The sequence below is a fragment of the Typopeltis vanoorti genome, chromosome 9 (assembly GCF_054136105.1).
Source record: "Typopeltis vanoorti isolate ZY-2024b chromosome 9, IOZ_Tvanoo_1.0, whole genome shotgun sequence".
In the NCBI taxonomy this organism is placed as follows: Eukaryota; Metazoa; Arthropoda; class Arachnida; order Uropygi; family Thelyphonidae; genus Typopeltis; species Typopeltis vanoorti.
This window is the reverse complement of record NC_143557.1, coordinates 74,332,078-74,347,311: the sequence shown is the minus strand read 5'-3', so window position 1 is coordinate 74,347,311 and position 15,234 is coordinate 74,332,078. Positions and strand designations below refer to the sequence as shown.

At 36.1% G+C, this 15,234-nt stretch overlaps 1 protein-coding gene across 2 annotated transcripts in view; it reads right to left on the bottom strand.

Moving 5' to 3' along the window:
- The window catches only part of LOC150103160 (deubiquitinase OTUD6B-like), a 420,347-nt gene that overhangs the window by 149,448 nt on the left and 255,665 nt on the right, over positions 1–15,234 (bottom strand). For both annotated transcript variants that reach the window (XM_090398214.1, XM_090398215.1), the window contains exon 4: positions 12,007–12,144. In XM_090398214.1, coding sequence (XP_090254340.1) covers positions 12,007–12,144 — 138 coding nt within the window. The remainder of the gene's footprint in view (positions 1–12,006; positions 12,145–15,234) is intronic.

Sequence of the window (15,234 nt, the reverse complement as noted above, 5' to 3'; positions counted from 1 at the left end):
TGACAAGTCATTGATATAAAGGTTAAACAATATAGGTCCCAGTACTGAGCTCTGTGGGAACCCACTTGTAACCCTCTGCCTCCTTGAAACTACCCCCCACCATACACAACTCTCTGATACCTATAGGATAGCCAATCCTGAATCCAGTTGACCAACCTGACATCCAAACCCATGTGCTGCAACTTAAATATCAGCTTATCATGTGACACCCTCATCTGCCCAATGTTGTATACAGTCCCTAACTAATTTCTCCAAGATCTTAAGAAGTACTGATGACACACAAACTGGCCTATAATTAGACGCTTCCAGTCTGCTCCCGCCCTTATGCAATGGCATAAGGATGGTATTTATATTTATATGAATAATAAAGAAAGAGATCGTGACAAAAAATAGAATTTAACGGGTAAAGTAGTAGTGGAAGTATATTATATAATGTACAAGCACCTGTGGGTTTTCACTACCTAAAGAAAGAACATGTGACCAGAGTGAAAAGGCAGAATATTTAATTCACTAAACTAGTTAATAGACATTTTAAGTAAGATTTTATTATCATCATCAGTGCATAAAACTAAGAGGAGAATGTTTAATTCAAATACAACTAATTATAACTGTGTTGTAGTATAATAGTATACATGCATTTACATTTAAGAAGATGAAATTTTGTATTTGCATTCATGATACGCAAAATGAAATATCTGTTAACTAGTTTAGTTAATTAAATATTCTCCCTTTTTACTTGATCACATGTTTGTTCTTCAGTTATAGAATATTATAGAACAGGTGGGAAAGACGTTTGAAGGGAAAGAAATTGGAAGAGAAATGGAACAATTTTGAAGGTGTTTGTCTTTTCTTCTTATGGATTTTAGGCCAAGTGGTCTGTTCCAGTCTCTTGCCACTGCTCTCTTAGATGTCCAATTCTTCTTTTCATTTATTTTATATCTGTATAATATTTTTGACAGTCTACTACTGTCCATTCAATTAGATGTTCTATCCATTTTTTTTTAAAAATATATATATATATATTTACTTATACAGTAGTTGACTGGTTTCATATTCAGGAACTATAAAATTTCTTCATTTGTTTATGTTCCCACTTGGTATATCCAGCTGTTTTTCTGAGAAATTTCATTTCTGCTGTTTGAATTCATTTTTCTTTTTTAGGATCCATGTTTCACTGCCATATAATAAAATTGGATTAGACAGGACATTATGCAGTCTGATTCTGTGTTTTCATACCAGGAATAACTTAAACATATTATTCATTATGTCATTTACTTTAATAAAATTTGTTATATTAATGTGTATATTTTTTTCATCTTCATATGATAAATCACATCTGAGGTATTTGAAAGTATTTACTTGTTCTAATATTTTATTATTATCATTATTTTACTCCTTATTGGATTTTCACCTTTGGAAGCCAATATTTTTGTCTTTACTTTAGTTCATTCTGAAATTTAATTTGATGATTTTACTGATCTTTGCAAATAATAGTGTCTCTATCTTTATTTCTATGCCAAATGGATTGTGCTGTTTCCAGTGATAATTATATATATATATATATATATATATATATATATACAGTCATACCCTGACTTACGCGAATCCGGAGTTACGCGGTTTCTTATATGTACGTATTCCCGTCCTGCTTCACGCCTCACTACTAGTCGTATCTTTCAGGTGCCGGCTGCATTCGCCAGTGTTTTGTGCGTTTTCCATTCATACACGCGATTTTTATAGTCTACAAGCCTTGCGATTGTTTAATGTTATGTTCTTGATAAAAATTTTATCACATAAAAAATAATAATGTCATCCAAAAGAAGCAAGTCCGATTCTTCTACAGCTAGCAAGAAAAGAAAAGCATTGACTTTGGAAACAAAACTCAACATTATTAAGGATTTTGAAGGTGGAATGAAAATTTTTGAGCTAGCAAAGACGTTCGATCTACAGGAATCCACAGTAAGAACAATCATAAAAGAAAGGTTTACAGATTTTGGAGGACATAGATTCTAACGAGGAACAAATTGTAGCCACAAAGCAAGGAATAAAAAAATCATTAGCTTGCTATGAAGAAATTTTGCGTGACAAGAAAAAGACATTATGCAGTCAGACGAATCTATTAGATTTTATGAAACCATCCACATCGAAATAACTTTCTTTTTTTATGTACGAAAAACTATAATTATGATTATATTTCTTAAAAAATATAGGTGTTTTTGTAAACCTTTGGTCCCAATTGTATGTTTGTGTATATAAAATACATGCAAAATTATACCCCAAGTTACGCGAATTCGACTTAAGTACGAATTATCAACAGCACTTTTTGTTGGTCCCACCTACTGCATAACTTCGGAGTTTTACTGTATTAAATATAATAAAAAGTAGAGGTGATAGGTGCATCCTTGCTCTACTCCTCTTGATGTCTTTCCATTCTGAAATGAATGGAATTAACTGCTATTTTATTTCCTGATTAGATTGTAAGAGTTGGCTTGGTATATTTATATCAATTCATATTTTAAACAATTTTGGTCTAATTTTATCAAAGATGTTTTTTTCATAATCAATTGAAATTTGATTATGAAATTGATTATGAAATTCGAATTTCATAATCAAAGTTCTTTCTTTTTGAAATGCTCTTCTCTTTTCAATTAATTAGACCAAAATTGTTTAAAATATGAATTGATATAAATATACCAAGCCAACTTTTACAATCTAATCAGGAAATAAAATAGCAGTTAAGTGATCTCATCAGTCAAGGTGTTTTGTATGAAGTGAAAATAAAGAGGATATAATTTCAAAGCGACTTGAAAATGTGAGCGAATGAGTAACAATGATGAAATGTTTAATGTTTAAATGTTATTTTATCAATTGCAGGTGACTGCCATGATATCACTGGCAGTCACCTGCAATTAAGTATAACTGTCTTCCAAAAAACGTTGAGCTACTAGATCTACTGGAAAGTCAATCCCATGAGTTTTCACAATGTGACATGTGTTTCCAAACATGGTTGATGAATTATTCCTTATGTAATTTGAATAGATCCTTGGAGGATTTATGTAGATATTAGAGTAGATAGAGGATTTATGTAATATCAAAATGTTATTATATTAGAACTACATTCTCCACAAAACTGGAAACAAAACATAGGAAGAAATAAAGTAATTTCTGCAGTTTTTACTTCATCACTTTTGACTATCATCCTTAGCAGGTAAGGATAATCAAAAGCTTATCCTAACCTGCTAAGGTAAGGATAATCTTGTCTGACCTGGAGTTAAGGATGCATATAAATGTATCAGGAAAAAAGAAAAAAAGAAAATATATGTGGTATATTTAGTTTAATCATTTATCCAAGTGTAAGAAAACAAAGTTTGCGCCTGAAGTATCTTCAGGACTGAGGCAATTCGTGGTAAAGGTGGACCAAGCTCTCATCACTCCTTGTCTTAGTATCTCCCATAATGCAAAGCACATCTCCTTGCGGACATGTATAATGCTATGCACTAAGGGAAGGGCCACTACCCAGACTGGCCTCAACCCTTATTGAGGTCTCATCAGTGGCAGCCAGACCCAGAGGTGGTGATACTGGGTATGGCAGTATCACCAGAGCAGGGATCCCAGTATCTGTTCCCTCCCTCTCTTCTCCATGCAGTGCATGATACCCTCTCTACAAGGCCATGACAAACATACTTAGAGATCCATAACTTCTTCCATTTTGAGGGTACATCTGTTAAAACGGTGGTGCCACAGGCCAGCAACCAGTTAGTGCACAGGCCTGAACATGTTAGTAACGAGTCAGGAGGCTTCCCAAGAAAATGGCACATAATCCCACTGCCACATACTCTGGCAGGTCAGCTACTGTCAAGGCCACATCATGGTAGAGAGACTGGGTTCCCCCCCCCCTCTATGGAAGTTATGTCCTAGAGTCTATCTCTCTCATTGCACATCCCCATTATATTTTTCCATCCAATCATGATTAAACTTATGAAGGCTCCTACAAACAATGACAGTAATTATTATTATTATTATTAAGAGACACCTTCGCAGAGTCAGGGACTCATCGAGGGAGGCCAAATACTACACGCACCAGCTATCATACTCATTCTTGAATTCATTCACACTGCTTGCACTACCCTATGAGAGAAAAATCTAGCCCTCACCCCCTTCTTGGTGGCATTAATTCTCAGCTTCCAACAATGCTCTCTTGTCCTTTCACCACCTTCCATAAATTAAAAAATTTCATCAATTGAAATCCTGTATGACCCTTTCAGAAGTCTGTAAGTCTTAATCATATCACCCCTCTTTCTCCTGTTTGCTAGTGTCTACAGTCTAGAAATTCTCAATCCATCTTCATAATCAATATTCATTAATCCTGATATCATTTTTAACACTCTCCTTTGCACTCTCTCCAATATATCAGAATCACCACTGAAATCAGGAGACCAGACCTATGCACAATAGTCCAAGTGAGGTCTTATCAAGGCCTTGTAAAGAGGCAAAATGACATCCTTATCTTTATATGTGAAAGTTGGTTTCAATATTGCAATTATCTTTTGAGTTGTATTTGCAATCTTGCTACATGGCTCCTGAACTTCAACTTCTATACACTAACACTCCAAGATCCTTAGCCTCATCAGTTTCTTCTAGCATAACCCCACCAATATAATATGATATTGGCTATCCAATCATGCCAAAGTGCATGACTTTGCATTTACTAACATTGAACTGACATTCAATTTCCCATGCCCACAATTCCAGTCTATTCAAATCATTCTGCAAGTACTGCATATCAGCAGTATTCGTTATTATCCTACCTATCTTTGCATCATCAGCAAATAGCTGGATGTCGCTTGTCATATCCTTCCAAATGTCATTAATGTACAGATTGAATAACAGTAGACCAAGAAATGATCCTTGTGGTACATCACTGATTACCTTAAATCTTGCAGACTCACATCCCCCATATACCACTTTTTGATATCTGTCAGTCAGCCACCCTCTTATCGATACTAATATTCTATAATCCAAACCCATTTTCTCCAATTTATGCAACAGTCTACCATGCTGTATTCTGTCAAAAGCCTCAGCAAAATCCAGAAGTATCATGGTCTATCCATTCCCCTTGTCTAGTTCAATGGTAACACTGTTATAGAATGTGAGCAAGTTGCTAAAACATGACCTTCCCTTAGTAAACCCATGTTGCTCATTGCAAAGTATAGATTCACTGTCAACCCATTTCTGAATGCGAGCCATAAGACACTAATTGGTTGACAGTTGGATACATCGGTCTTTGCACCACCCATGTGCAATGGAATTACCATACATTCTTTCCATTCCTGGGAAATCTCTGTTCTGAGACTCATATTAAACAGCCTGGTCAAAGAAATAGCCAGTTCAGCTGAACACTCTTTTAGCACAACTGCTGATATCCCATCAGTCCCTATTGCTGAATTCTTATTCAGTTTGTGCAACAGCTCTAATACTTCATCCTTATACACCTCAGTTTCTTCATTCAGTGAAGATTCACTTCAATGTCGCATACACCTGCTTGATAGCTTTTAACAAAATGGGTGCTCATTAGTTGAACAACCGTCACGCCATCTGCATTTATAAGAGTTATTCTTTCATATTCATTCTTTCTTTTACTTGCTGCAAATCAATAGAATTCTTGTGGGTTGTTCTCTATCATGCAGAGCCAGTTTCTTTTCATACTAAGACTGCTTTCCGTACAACAGTTGTGACTATTCTAACCTGCTGCTTATAATTTTCATAATGCACATCATCCTTATGCACACGGTATTCCTTCCACATCATCCTTTTCTTATGAATCTCTTGCTTAATAAGATTACATATCCATTTGACTCTTACCCTATTTATTCTTTGAACTCTCAGGACACACTGTGGTATCACATCATTTAAGTATTGTTTAAATTCTTCAGATGCACTGTCGATATTTTTCCCATCCAGCAACTGATCCCATCCCACTGAACTTAGTATACTCCTCAGTTGGTCATAATTTCATGCTTTGTAGTTCAGCATGTAATGGAACATTCATAAACTTAGTCACCGCATGATCACTGTCACCAACCGGAGGCAGAATAGTTATGTCTTTAACTGAAATGCCCTCTGACACTATAATCAAATGTAACACTCTTTGACCTCGAGTTCCTTCTGTCACAACAGCCCAATAGATGCATTTTCATTCTTCTCATGAGATTCTACTGCTACCCAATCAATATTTTGGTAATTAAAGTCTCCCATTATGATTACTCTTTTTGCACTCATCTTGTCTATTTGGTGATTCATTTCTTAATCACTAGAAACCGATCCACCAGGTCCGTAACAAAACCCCACTATGTAATTGATCTTGTTAGATTCCACTTCACACCAGATGGCTTCAAACTCCCTGCCACATGAAATACATGATTGTAGTACTACTACTACTAGTAGTAGTAGTAGTACTACAATCATAGGTCTCAACTCTAACTGGATTCAAGTCATCCGATATCATTAGCAGCACACCTGCTCCTCTCCTATCTTCTCTATCCTTCCTAAAAACAGTATATGCTTTACACTCGATACCAGTTAGTATGTCTGATTCTGATAGCCAGGTCTCACTAATGCCTATCTGAGGTCCCAACATATTGACTAAGGCAACAAACTCTATCCCTTTGTTTCTGATACTCCTAGCATTCGTGTACAGACATAATAATCTACTTGCATGTTCTTTTGTATACTCTTGTCTGCAGTCCGCATGACACAGTTGGACTGATTGCAGATCTCTATTCTTTTCTAGTGCCTTATACATGTAGACATCTTTGCACACGTTAGGTTGGTCTGAACTGGACGAACACAAAGTTGAAATCATTCTCTCCTCATCAACATTTCCATGACAAAGTCCATTCCCATGATTAACATAGTTATACAAAATTGTTGCTCTTACACTCACATTCTCATGATTCCTCCCTTTATAATTTAGTTTCCCTGACTCTCTGTGTTAGGTCTCATACCAGTTATTAGTTTTTCTAGACTCCTGTAGGTTTAGGCTGTCAAAAAGTCACATCATAAACAGCCACAACACAAAAACCAAGTCAGAGTCTCTTCGCTAAAAACTTATTTTCACATTCACTTTAACATCCGTGGCATTAACACAAACATAAATGATGCTCACCACCACCTGCAGTCTTCCACACCAGACATCCTATTCCTGACAGCCCAAAATTACAACTATATCTCGTAATGTCCATATCCAGTGCCCAAACTACACACTTCATGATTCTTTTTGCCACTATGGTGGCTTTTATGAAATCTGACATAGCCTGCAGAGAATGGCTAATTTAGACCCTCCTGCCTTTGACATTTTCTGGCTCAAAGTCCCTTGCTCTATTGAGTAACATTCATTTATTGCATTTACCAGTTTCCAAGCCAGCTTGGTTGGCTGAGGGGGTTAGCATATCTGCTCTCCAGCCAAGAGACTGTGGATTTGAATCCTGCCAAGGGCATGGATGTTTGTGATTGTCCTACCAACCAATTACCATGTGTACTGCTGTGACCTGTGTTCTGGTGCAGTATGACCTCTGATGTCTTTACACCATAAAAAAAATCAAATCAAATCAAACCGGTCTCCAAACACTGATCTCTTCATATTTCTTTCCATGCAACTTGACTATCTTACAACTGCTATCCAAATTGTGAGTCATCTCCCTGGGCAACCTCAATCCACAATTCCAACACCACTGACCAAGCTGGATGAGAAACAGAAGTCTCTGCCATAAGTAACAACCTAATATAAATTGTACATCTACCTACTTAAATTCTTCATAACCTGCTTTACTTGCCAAATACTCTGGATCACTTTTTTAATGAGTTCTCTTTCCAGATATACTGTAGAGATCACCTCTCCTCTTGGCAACTCTGACCACAATCTTGTACAAGTCTCATCTTTTATAGAATGTCCCTCCCTCAACGACTCTCAACCTCACATCCTCTGGCACTACAACGGAGCCAATTGAGAGGACCTCCAAAATTTCTGGTCCTCCTTTTCTTGGTCTGGCTATTGTTTCTGCTCATCTGACCCTAACACTTGCAATGAAGTTGTAGAAATTATTCTCACCGGCATGTAGACCTTCAATCCCAATTCAAGGCATAATCCTCATCCACTTTCCAAGCTTTGGTTCAACCAAAAGTGTACCAAAGCAGTCAAAGAAAAATATGCAGCTTGCTGCAAATGGCTTGTTTCAAGAACTCCATCTTCATTCTCTGCCTACACCAAAGCATGCAACATACACAAATTAGTCATCAGCAGATCCAAATCTGATTTCCTAAAGGCCAACAGGAAAACAACAACTTATTTCCTGTTCAAATAAAAGCTATGCCTTCTGGGTGCTCGCTAAGGGCGTTGGATGCAACTTCTGACTTCTGCTCTCCAACACTTTCATCTCTCTCTCCACTGTTACTTCACCTAAAGATAAAGCTGACCTCCTGGCATCAATCTTTTCCTCAAACTCTTGCATTGATGACAAAGGGAAATCACCTCCTATCATACTGGAATCCAAGCACTGCATGCCTCTTTTAGGTTTTCATCAAAAAGAAATCAGGAAACTACTAAATAACTTGGATACTAAAAAATCTGACAACCACTCACATCTTTACCTGTCCAGCAATTACAGCAGCCTTGCAAGAAATAGATCCTAATCCTGAACAGCTCTATACAAACAAAATCATCGACATAGCCAAAGAAGTTCAAAGAGCACATGGAAACATCTAAGACTCTTCAAAGGACAAGACAACAACAACAACTAAAAAATCTTCTGATCCTGATGGCATCTCTCCAATTGTTCTCAAACACTGTGGTCCAGAATTAATGCCCGTAATGCATCCTCTCTGCAATATACTATACATATCTGGTACTTATCCCATGCATGGAAGCAATTTCATATCCATCCCATTCCTAAACAGGATGATAGAAGTCAATTTTAAAACTACTGACCAACTGCCATCACCTCGATCATCTGCAAAATAATGGAGAAAATCATCAATAGCCAACTGCTCCACTGCTTAGAGGCCCACAAATTAATCAATGACCACCAGAACGGACTCTGACATTCAAGATCCACAGCTGACCTTGTAGCTTACATCACATCACCCACCACTGGAAACATGCCCTGGAAAGGTTCAGAGAAACTTGTGCTGTTTTCGTTGACATTTCCAAAACCTTCGACCATGTGTATGTATGTGTGTGTGTGTGTGTGTGTGTGTGTGTGTGGCATCATGGCCTGCTTAAAGAATTGCCATCCTCTGGTCTCCCTGTCACCCTTTATAATTGGGTAGTCAGCTTTCTGGTCATTCTCTGTGAGTTATGGTTGATGGCTCCCTCTCTTCAAGCTTCACCATCAATGCTGGAGTGTCTCAAAGCACTGTCCTATCTCATCTACTCTCTTTCTGTTATTCATAAATGATCTACTCACAATCACCACTAACCCTATTGCTCCACTCATCTTACTCATTTGACAAACCATGCACTACTCTGATATCCGAGGTTAAAAGATCATTTACAATCAGTGCCTTAAACTATGATCTTCACACTATCCTTCCATGGGATGAGGACAACCTTGTCATGTTCAATGCCACCAAAATACAGTCTTGCTTTTTCTCTCGCAAAAGAGATCTCAGCTCACCTACTGTTAACCTTAGTAACACAAAAATCATTGGAAAAGATCAAATTTCACTCTTTGCTTGAACTAATGTTTATCTCTAGTCTCTCCTGGCATAAACATATCACATCAATAGCCTTCTCGTCATCTGAGAAACTAGGCATTCCCTTTTGTTCAAAAGGTTATTTTACACCCAACCAACTCCTAAATCTGCCTATGTTTAGAATACTGTTCACATGTTTGGAATGGTGCATCTAAAATTTCCCTTAAAATCCTTGATGCTGTTCAGAGGCAAGCAATTAAGCTCATTGATGATCCCTCTCTCAGATTCACTTCAACCTCTATCTCACAGATGCAATATTTCAGTACTGGGTCTCTTCTATAGTTACTTCCAAGGTTACTGCTCCAGTGAATTGGCAGCTATCATTCCTTGACTTTCAGTTGCACCTGTTAATACAAGAGCAACAGCTGCCTAGCATCTCTTTACTGTGCAACTGCAAACACACCGAACCTGCTTCTCCTCTTCCTCTTTTATTCTGTCCACCTCTGTCCTCTAGAACAGCCTTCCTCATGAAGTATTCCTAAACAATTACAACTTACAGCTCTTCAAAAATAATATCAATAAACTTGAATCTCAGTCCTCATCTACATCCCACACATGGGCACTGATGTGCTTGTACTCGTAAATCTCTTGACCTCCTGTGTATGGGATGTAGATGAGGACCATCCCTTCTTTTGTATTCCTAGTAATATAGGTAATATTCTACTTTTATGTTAATAAAAGAAGGGATGGCTTACACGTTACTCTTATTAATCAACAAGATTATTATTTCCAAACTATTATGATAACTTTCATTTTTGTCTATCATTTAGGTGACTATTAACTATCCCCATATGTATATATTACTTTTTTTCATTTTATGGTTAGATAAATAAAAAAGTTATTACAAAAAGTACTGAAATAGTTTGAAAAATGTGTATAAATGTAATGCTATGGCAATGTATTATTGCTATTTCGATCATATTCCTCGACTGTTCCCCCTCTTTCAGGAAACACAAATTCACCTAGAGTTGCAAAGGCATTAGAGGGAGGGTACCTGCTCTACAACTCTCTGTCTCCACCAGCCGCAACTACCTTCATCACCTACCGCCAACCACCACTAGTATTTTCACAAACAAACATCTATGCCCACAGTGGGATTCGAATCTGCAGTCTTCTGGCTAGAGAGCTACGCTAACCACTCGGCCAACCAGGCTGGCAAAAACTTGCACAATATTAATTTCTGCAGATGCTGAATTAAATGAATTTCTTTAAAACTCTTCTGTTGCCGAGTTTGTATCTGTCTGTCAGTCTTAAATTCAATATGGAATTTAAAATCTATTCAGTTATGCATTGAGTATATGATATGTTAATCAGTACATGTTCTTTGGTATTAAGTTCTTAAGAACTAAATCATGAGCTTATCTGTATACCATTTACAGATCAAATGCATAATTTGTTTACCATCTAAAGGATCAAGCTGAATATTTGAAGTTAATGAATGTGGTTTATATGAGAACTTAAGTACATCTGGAGGAAAAGGGGGAAGGAATACTGGTAGAGGTGCTTGACTTATCACAGACACACTGAATACCATTATCACCAATCATGTGAGAATTTTGGGGTAATTCGATATGATCATGACTTATTACAAACATACTGTATACTATTATTACTATTATTATTATTATCATTATTATGTAGCACCTCCAGGGAGTCCAAAGACTCATCGAGGGAGGGCACTTACTCTACAACTCTCTGTCTCCACCACCCCACCAACCGCAACTACCTACATCAACTACACCAACGCCACCTACCGCTGACCACCACCACCACCACTAGTATTTTCACAGACAATCACAAACATTCACGCCCAAGGTGGGATTCGAACCTGCAGCCTTTTGGCTGGAGAGCGGATACGCTATCCACTCAGCCTCGGCCAACCAGGCCTACAATTATCACCAGTCATGTGAGATTTTTTTACTAATCTCGAATGACTGGTACAAGATTATTTAAAAAGATAATAAAAATTATCTTTTAAATAAAAACGTTTAACAAGATTTTAGAAAAGATAACAAATCACATGACCTATTTTTTTTGGAGGGGGGAGGAAGTCTGTCAGTTCATCTGAGTTTATGGGGAATTGCGTGGGGACTCTAGCAAACTTCATACAAATGTTCATATAATTTGAAGAGTTTAATACAAAACTGATACTTTTTTGTCCCTTCAGCTTCAAATTAACTATGATCTACTGAATTCACACCAACATAATTCAATATACTGATCAATTCTTCTTCAAATGTATAAAAAATTTCTTACTTCAAAAATTGTGAGATCTCTTTCAGATAGAACTGTTTTAAATTTTTCAGCTTCTATATTTCTTACACCTTTTAAGTTTTCAATTTCCATTTGTGCTATAAGCTGATCCCGTTCTTTTTCTCTGTTGGCTTTCTTTTCCTTGAGAACAACATGCAAAAAAAAGAAGAAAATGCATTAAAATGTATGAATTTGACATAGATGTATGAGGGAATTTTTTAAAATTCTCCAGAATAAGTTTATTTAGTTTTATTTTGTTTCATTTTTTGAGCTTTTCTGTTTAAGATGCCAATGTCCAATCTCATTCATTGAAACTTTTTTAAAGCAATAACTTATAAAATTACATTTTTTTTCAAGGGGAAGTGGAATATTCAGATGGCAAATTTACTGACTCCTCCAGCTACCAAATACTTTTTTTTTTAACTTATACAGAATTACTAGCTTCCTCTCCTCACTCAATTTAGACAAGGCTTAAAAGAAAGGATTAGACAAGGTGAATTGACTGTTTATACTAAGACAAGATGATCCTACTAAACATTCATACCATTGGTAAGGATCAAGATGTCATCATTATTATTTCCTGGTATTCATTCTCAAGAGGTGTGTGTGTGTGTGTGTGTGTGTGTGTGTGTGTGTGTGTGTGTGTGTGTGTGTGTGTGTGTGTGTGTGTGTGTGTGTGTGTGTGTGTAGGATACTATGATAGTACTATATAATTGTTTACATTATTATTACTAGCTTCCTATCAAATCTTTTCATCAAAATGAATTTATTACTTCTTAGGTCTCCAATACCATCACAGTTATTTTATGCCATAAATTTTCAAGTAAAATTCCCAAGAAGTATAATATAATAAAATAAAATAAAATAAAACATGAATATAAAATAAAAGATAATATTTATTAACATATTCTACAGAATAAAGGGGGGAAAATGAGAATCATTACCTTTCTTCTTTCCAAATGGAAAATTTGTGGCTAATATAGTGCAAGCATAGTGCAAGGATTGTGTTTTAAACTGAGATTTAAAAAAACAGAAAATTTCTTTCCATAGTTCAAGATTTCAGTAAGATTCATGAGTTTTCAGTGTAATGAATATAAGTCTGATCAAGGTTTTTAACTTCATCACATGAGGGGAGCCAACAGATATACTGTATTGTATAACTGTGTGTGTGTGTGTGTATATATATATATATATATATATATATATATACACATACACATACAGGAGAGATATAGTAGAATACATTAATGAAAATTCATTGAAAGACTGCTTACAGAATGGCGATTCATTGAATGACAATTCATTAAACAACAATTTAATGAATGGCTAAGTGACAAGACAATTCATCAAATAAACAATTAATTGACTAACAATTCAAAGGAAAAGCAACAGATTTAAAATACAATTTACCAATAATTTTCAAAGAATTACTTTCATAATTCATTGAAAGAGTAATTTTATTGTGAAATATTGCTTTATAGTTTTCAGTAACAATATCTAACATTATTTAAGATGTAAATAAGTTATTGAGACTTTTAATGATTATTTTGTTGTATTTTGAAACATTAGCCTATAATTATGCCTGCTGCTGCATGATGTGGATTTTGATTAATCTCGACATAAAATTTCATTTAAATTAATTTTTTTAAACCAATAATGGTCAAATTGAAATCCAGACTGACAAATTTTAATATAGATCTTAAATACAAAATTTCATTATATTTCATCCAAACAGAGAAAAATTATTAATATATTTTAAAACTTCTTTGCCAAAATTTTCCAATAAAAGTGAGCCAGCAGAACTAAAACCAAAACTGTGCAGGCCACTTCTTGTATATTTTGCAAATCCTGAAATTTATAAAATTCCACTAAGTCAAACAGCTACTGCAATATATAGTTTCACCATGTTATCTCTATGTAGCCTTGAATATAATTAAAATGAAAATTAGAATAGTATGGCAAATTTTTGTAAGGGGATCTAGCACGCCTGAGTAGATCAAAAGTCAAGATAATAGCTGGTTGGCCAAGTGATTAAAGTATCCACTCTCCAACAAAGAGGTCGTAGGTTCAAATCCCACTATGGACATGTTTGTCTTAAAGTCGAAGATAACATTATTGTCCTGTATGAGACCACTGCCCCACTTATTGGAGAACCGAAGTGGCTTGAGAAAATTCCACGTTTATTCTCTAGAGCAGGGGTCCAGCTATGTAAAAATAAAAATAAAAATATGTATATATATAATTAATAAATATTTTTTATTTAGCATCTCGAACAAGGGAATGTGAGCTGAAATCTTTCTTTTGCAAGAAGAGACAATGTTTTGGTGGCATTGAATGTGACCAGATTGTTCTCACCTCCCTTTGAAGGAAGTAATCAGTATTTAAAGCACTAGTTGGAGATAACATTTGGGATGTTTGCATGTTACATGGTTTCAAATAAGCAGGATGAATGGAGATTCTGATGGTCTGAAAAGCTGTAGATAGGATTAGTGGTGATTGAGAGTAGATCATTTATGTACGTAGGCTGTTCAATAAGTAATAAGACTATATTTATACAGAAAACAGATTACCTTTAATCCTAATCATTTACATTGTCTTTTTCGAAGAAAGCCATCCGCATGCCGATTTTGACGACCAGTCGTCAAAATTGAAGTGTCCTTGGAACAGCGTTATGCGATTAAATTTTGTGTGCGTTTGCAAAAATCGGCATCGGACACTTTTAACATGATACGTGAAGCTTTCCACAATGAAGCAATGTCGAGGGCAAGTGTTTTTCGCTGGCATAAAACTTTTAAGGAAGGAAGGCAAAATGTGGAAGATCTTGAACGTGAGGGAAGACCTTCAACGTCCATCACAGAAACAATGATCAACACAGCAGCGATTATCATCAAGGAGGATCGCAGAATTACAGTACGCCAGCTGCATATTGTCCTGAATATTTCTGTGGGAAGTGTTCACTCAATTAATGGCTGAACATTTGGGACTGAAACGTTTGCCCCCGATGGATTCCCAAACTCTTGACACCGGAGCAAATGCAGCATCGAGTGGATGTGTGCACAGAATGGAAAGAAAGACTGGAACAAGAAGGCAACAACTTCTTAAAATGCATCATTACAGCAGATGAAGCTTGGTTGTATCACTATGACCCTACAATGAAACAACAAAGCAGTGAATGGAAGCATCCGTCTTCGCCTACCCCCAAGAAAGCAAAAACTATAAAATCGGCTGGTA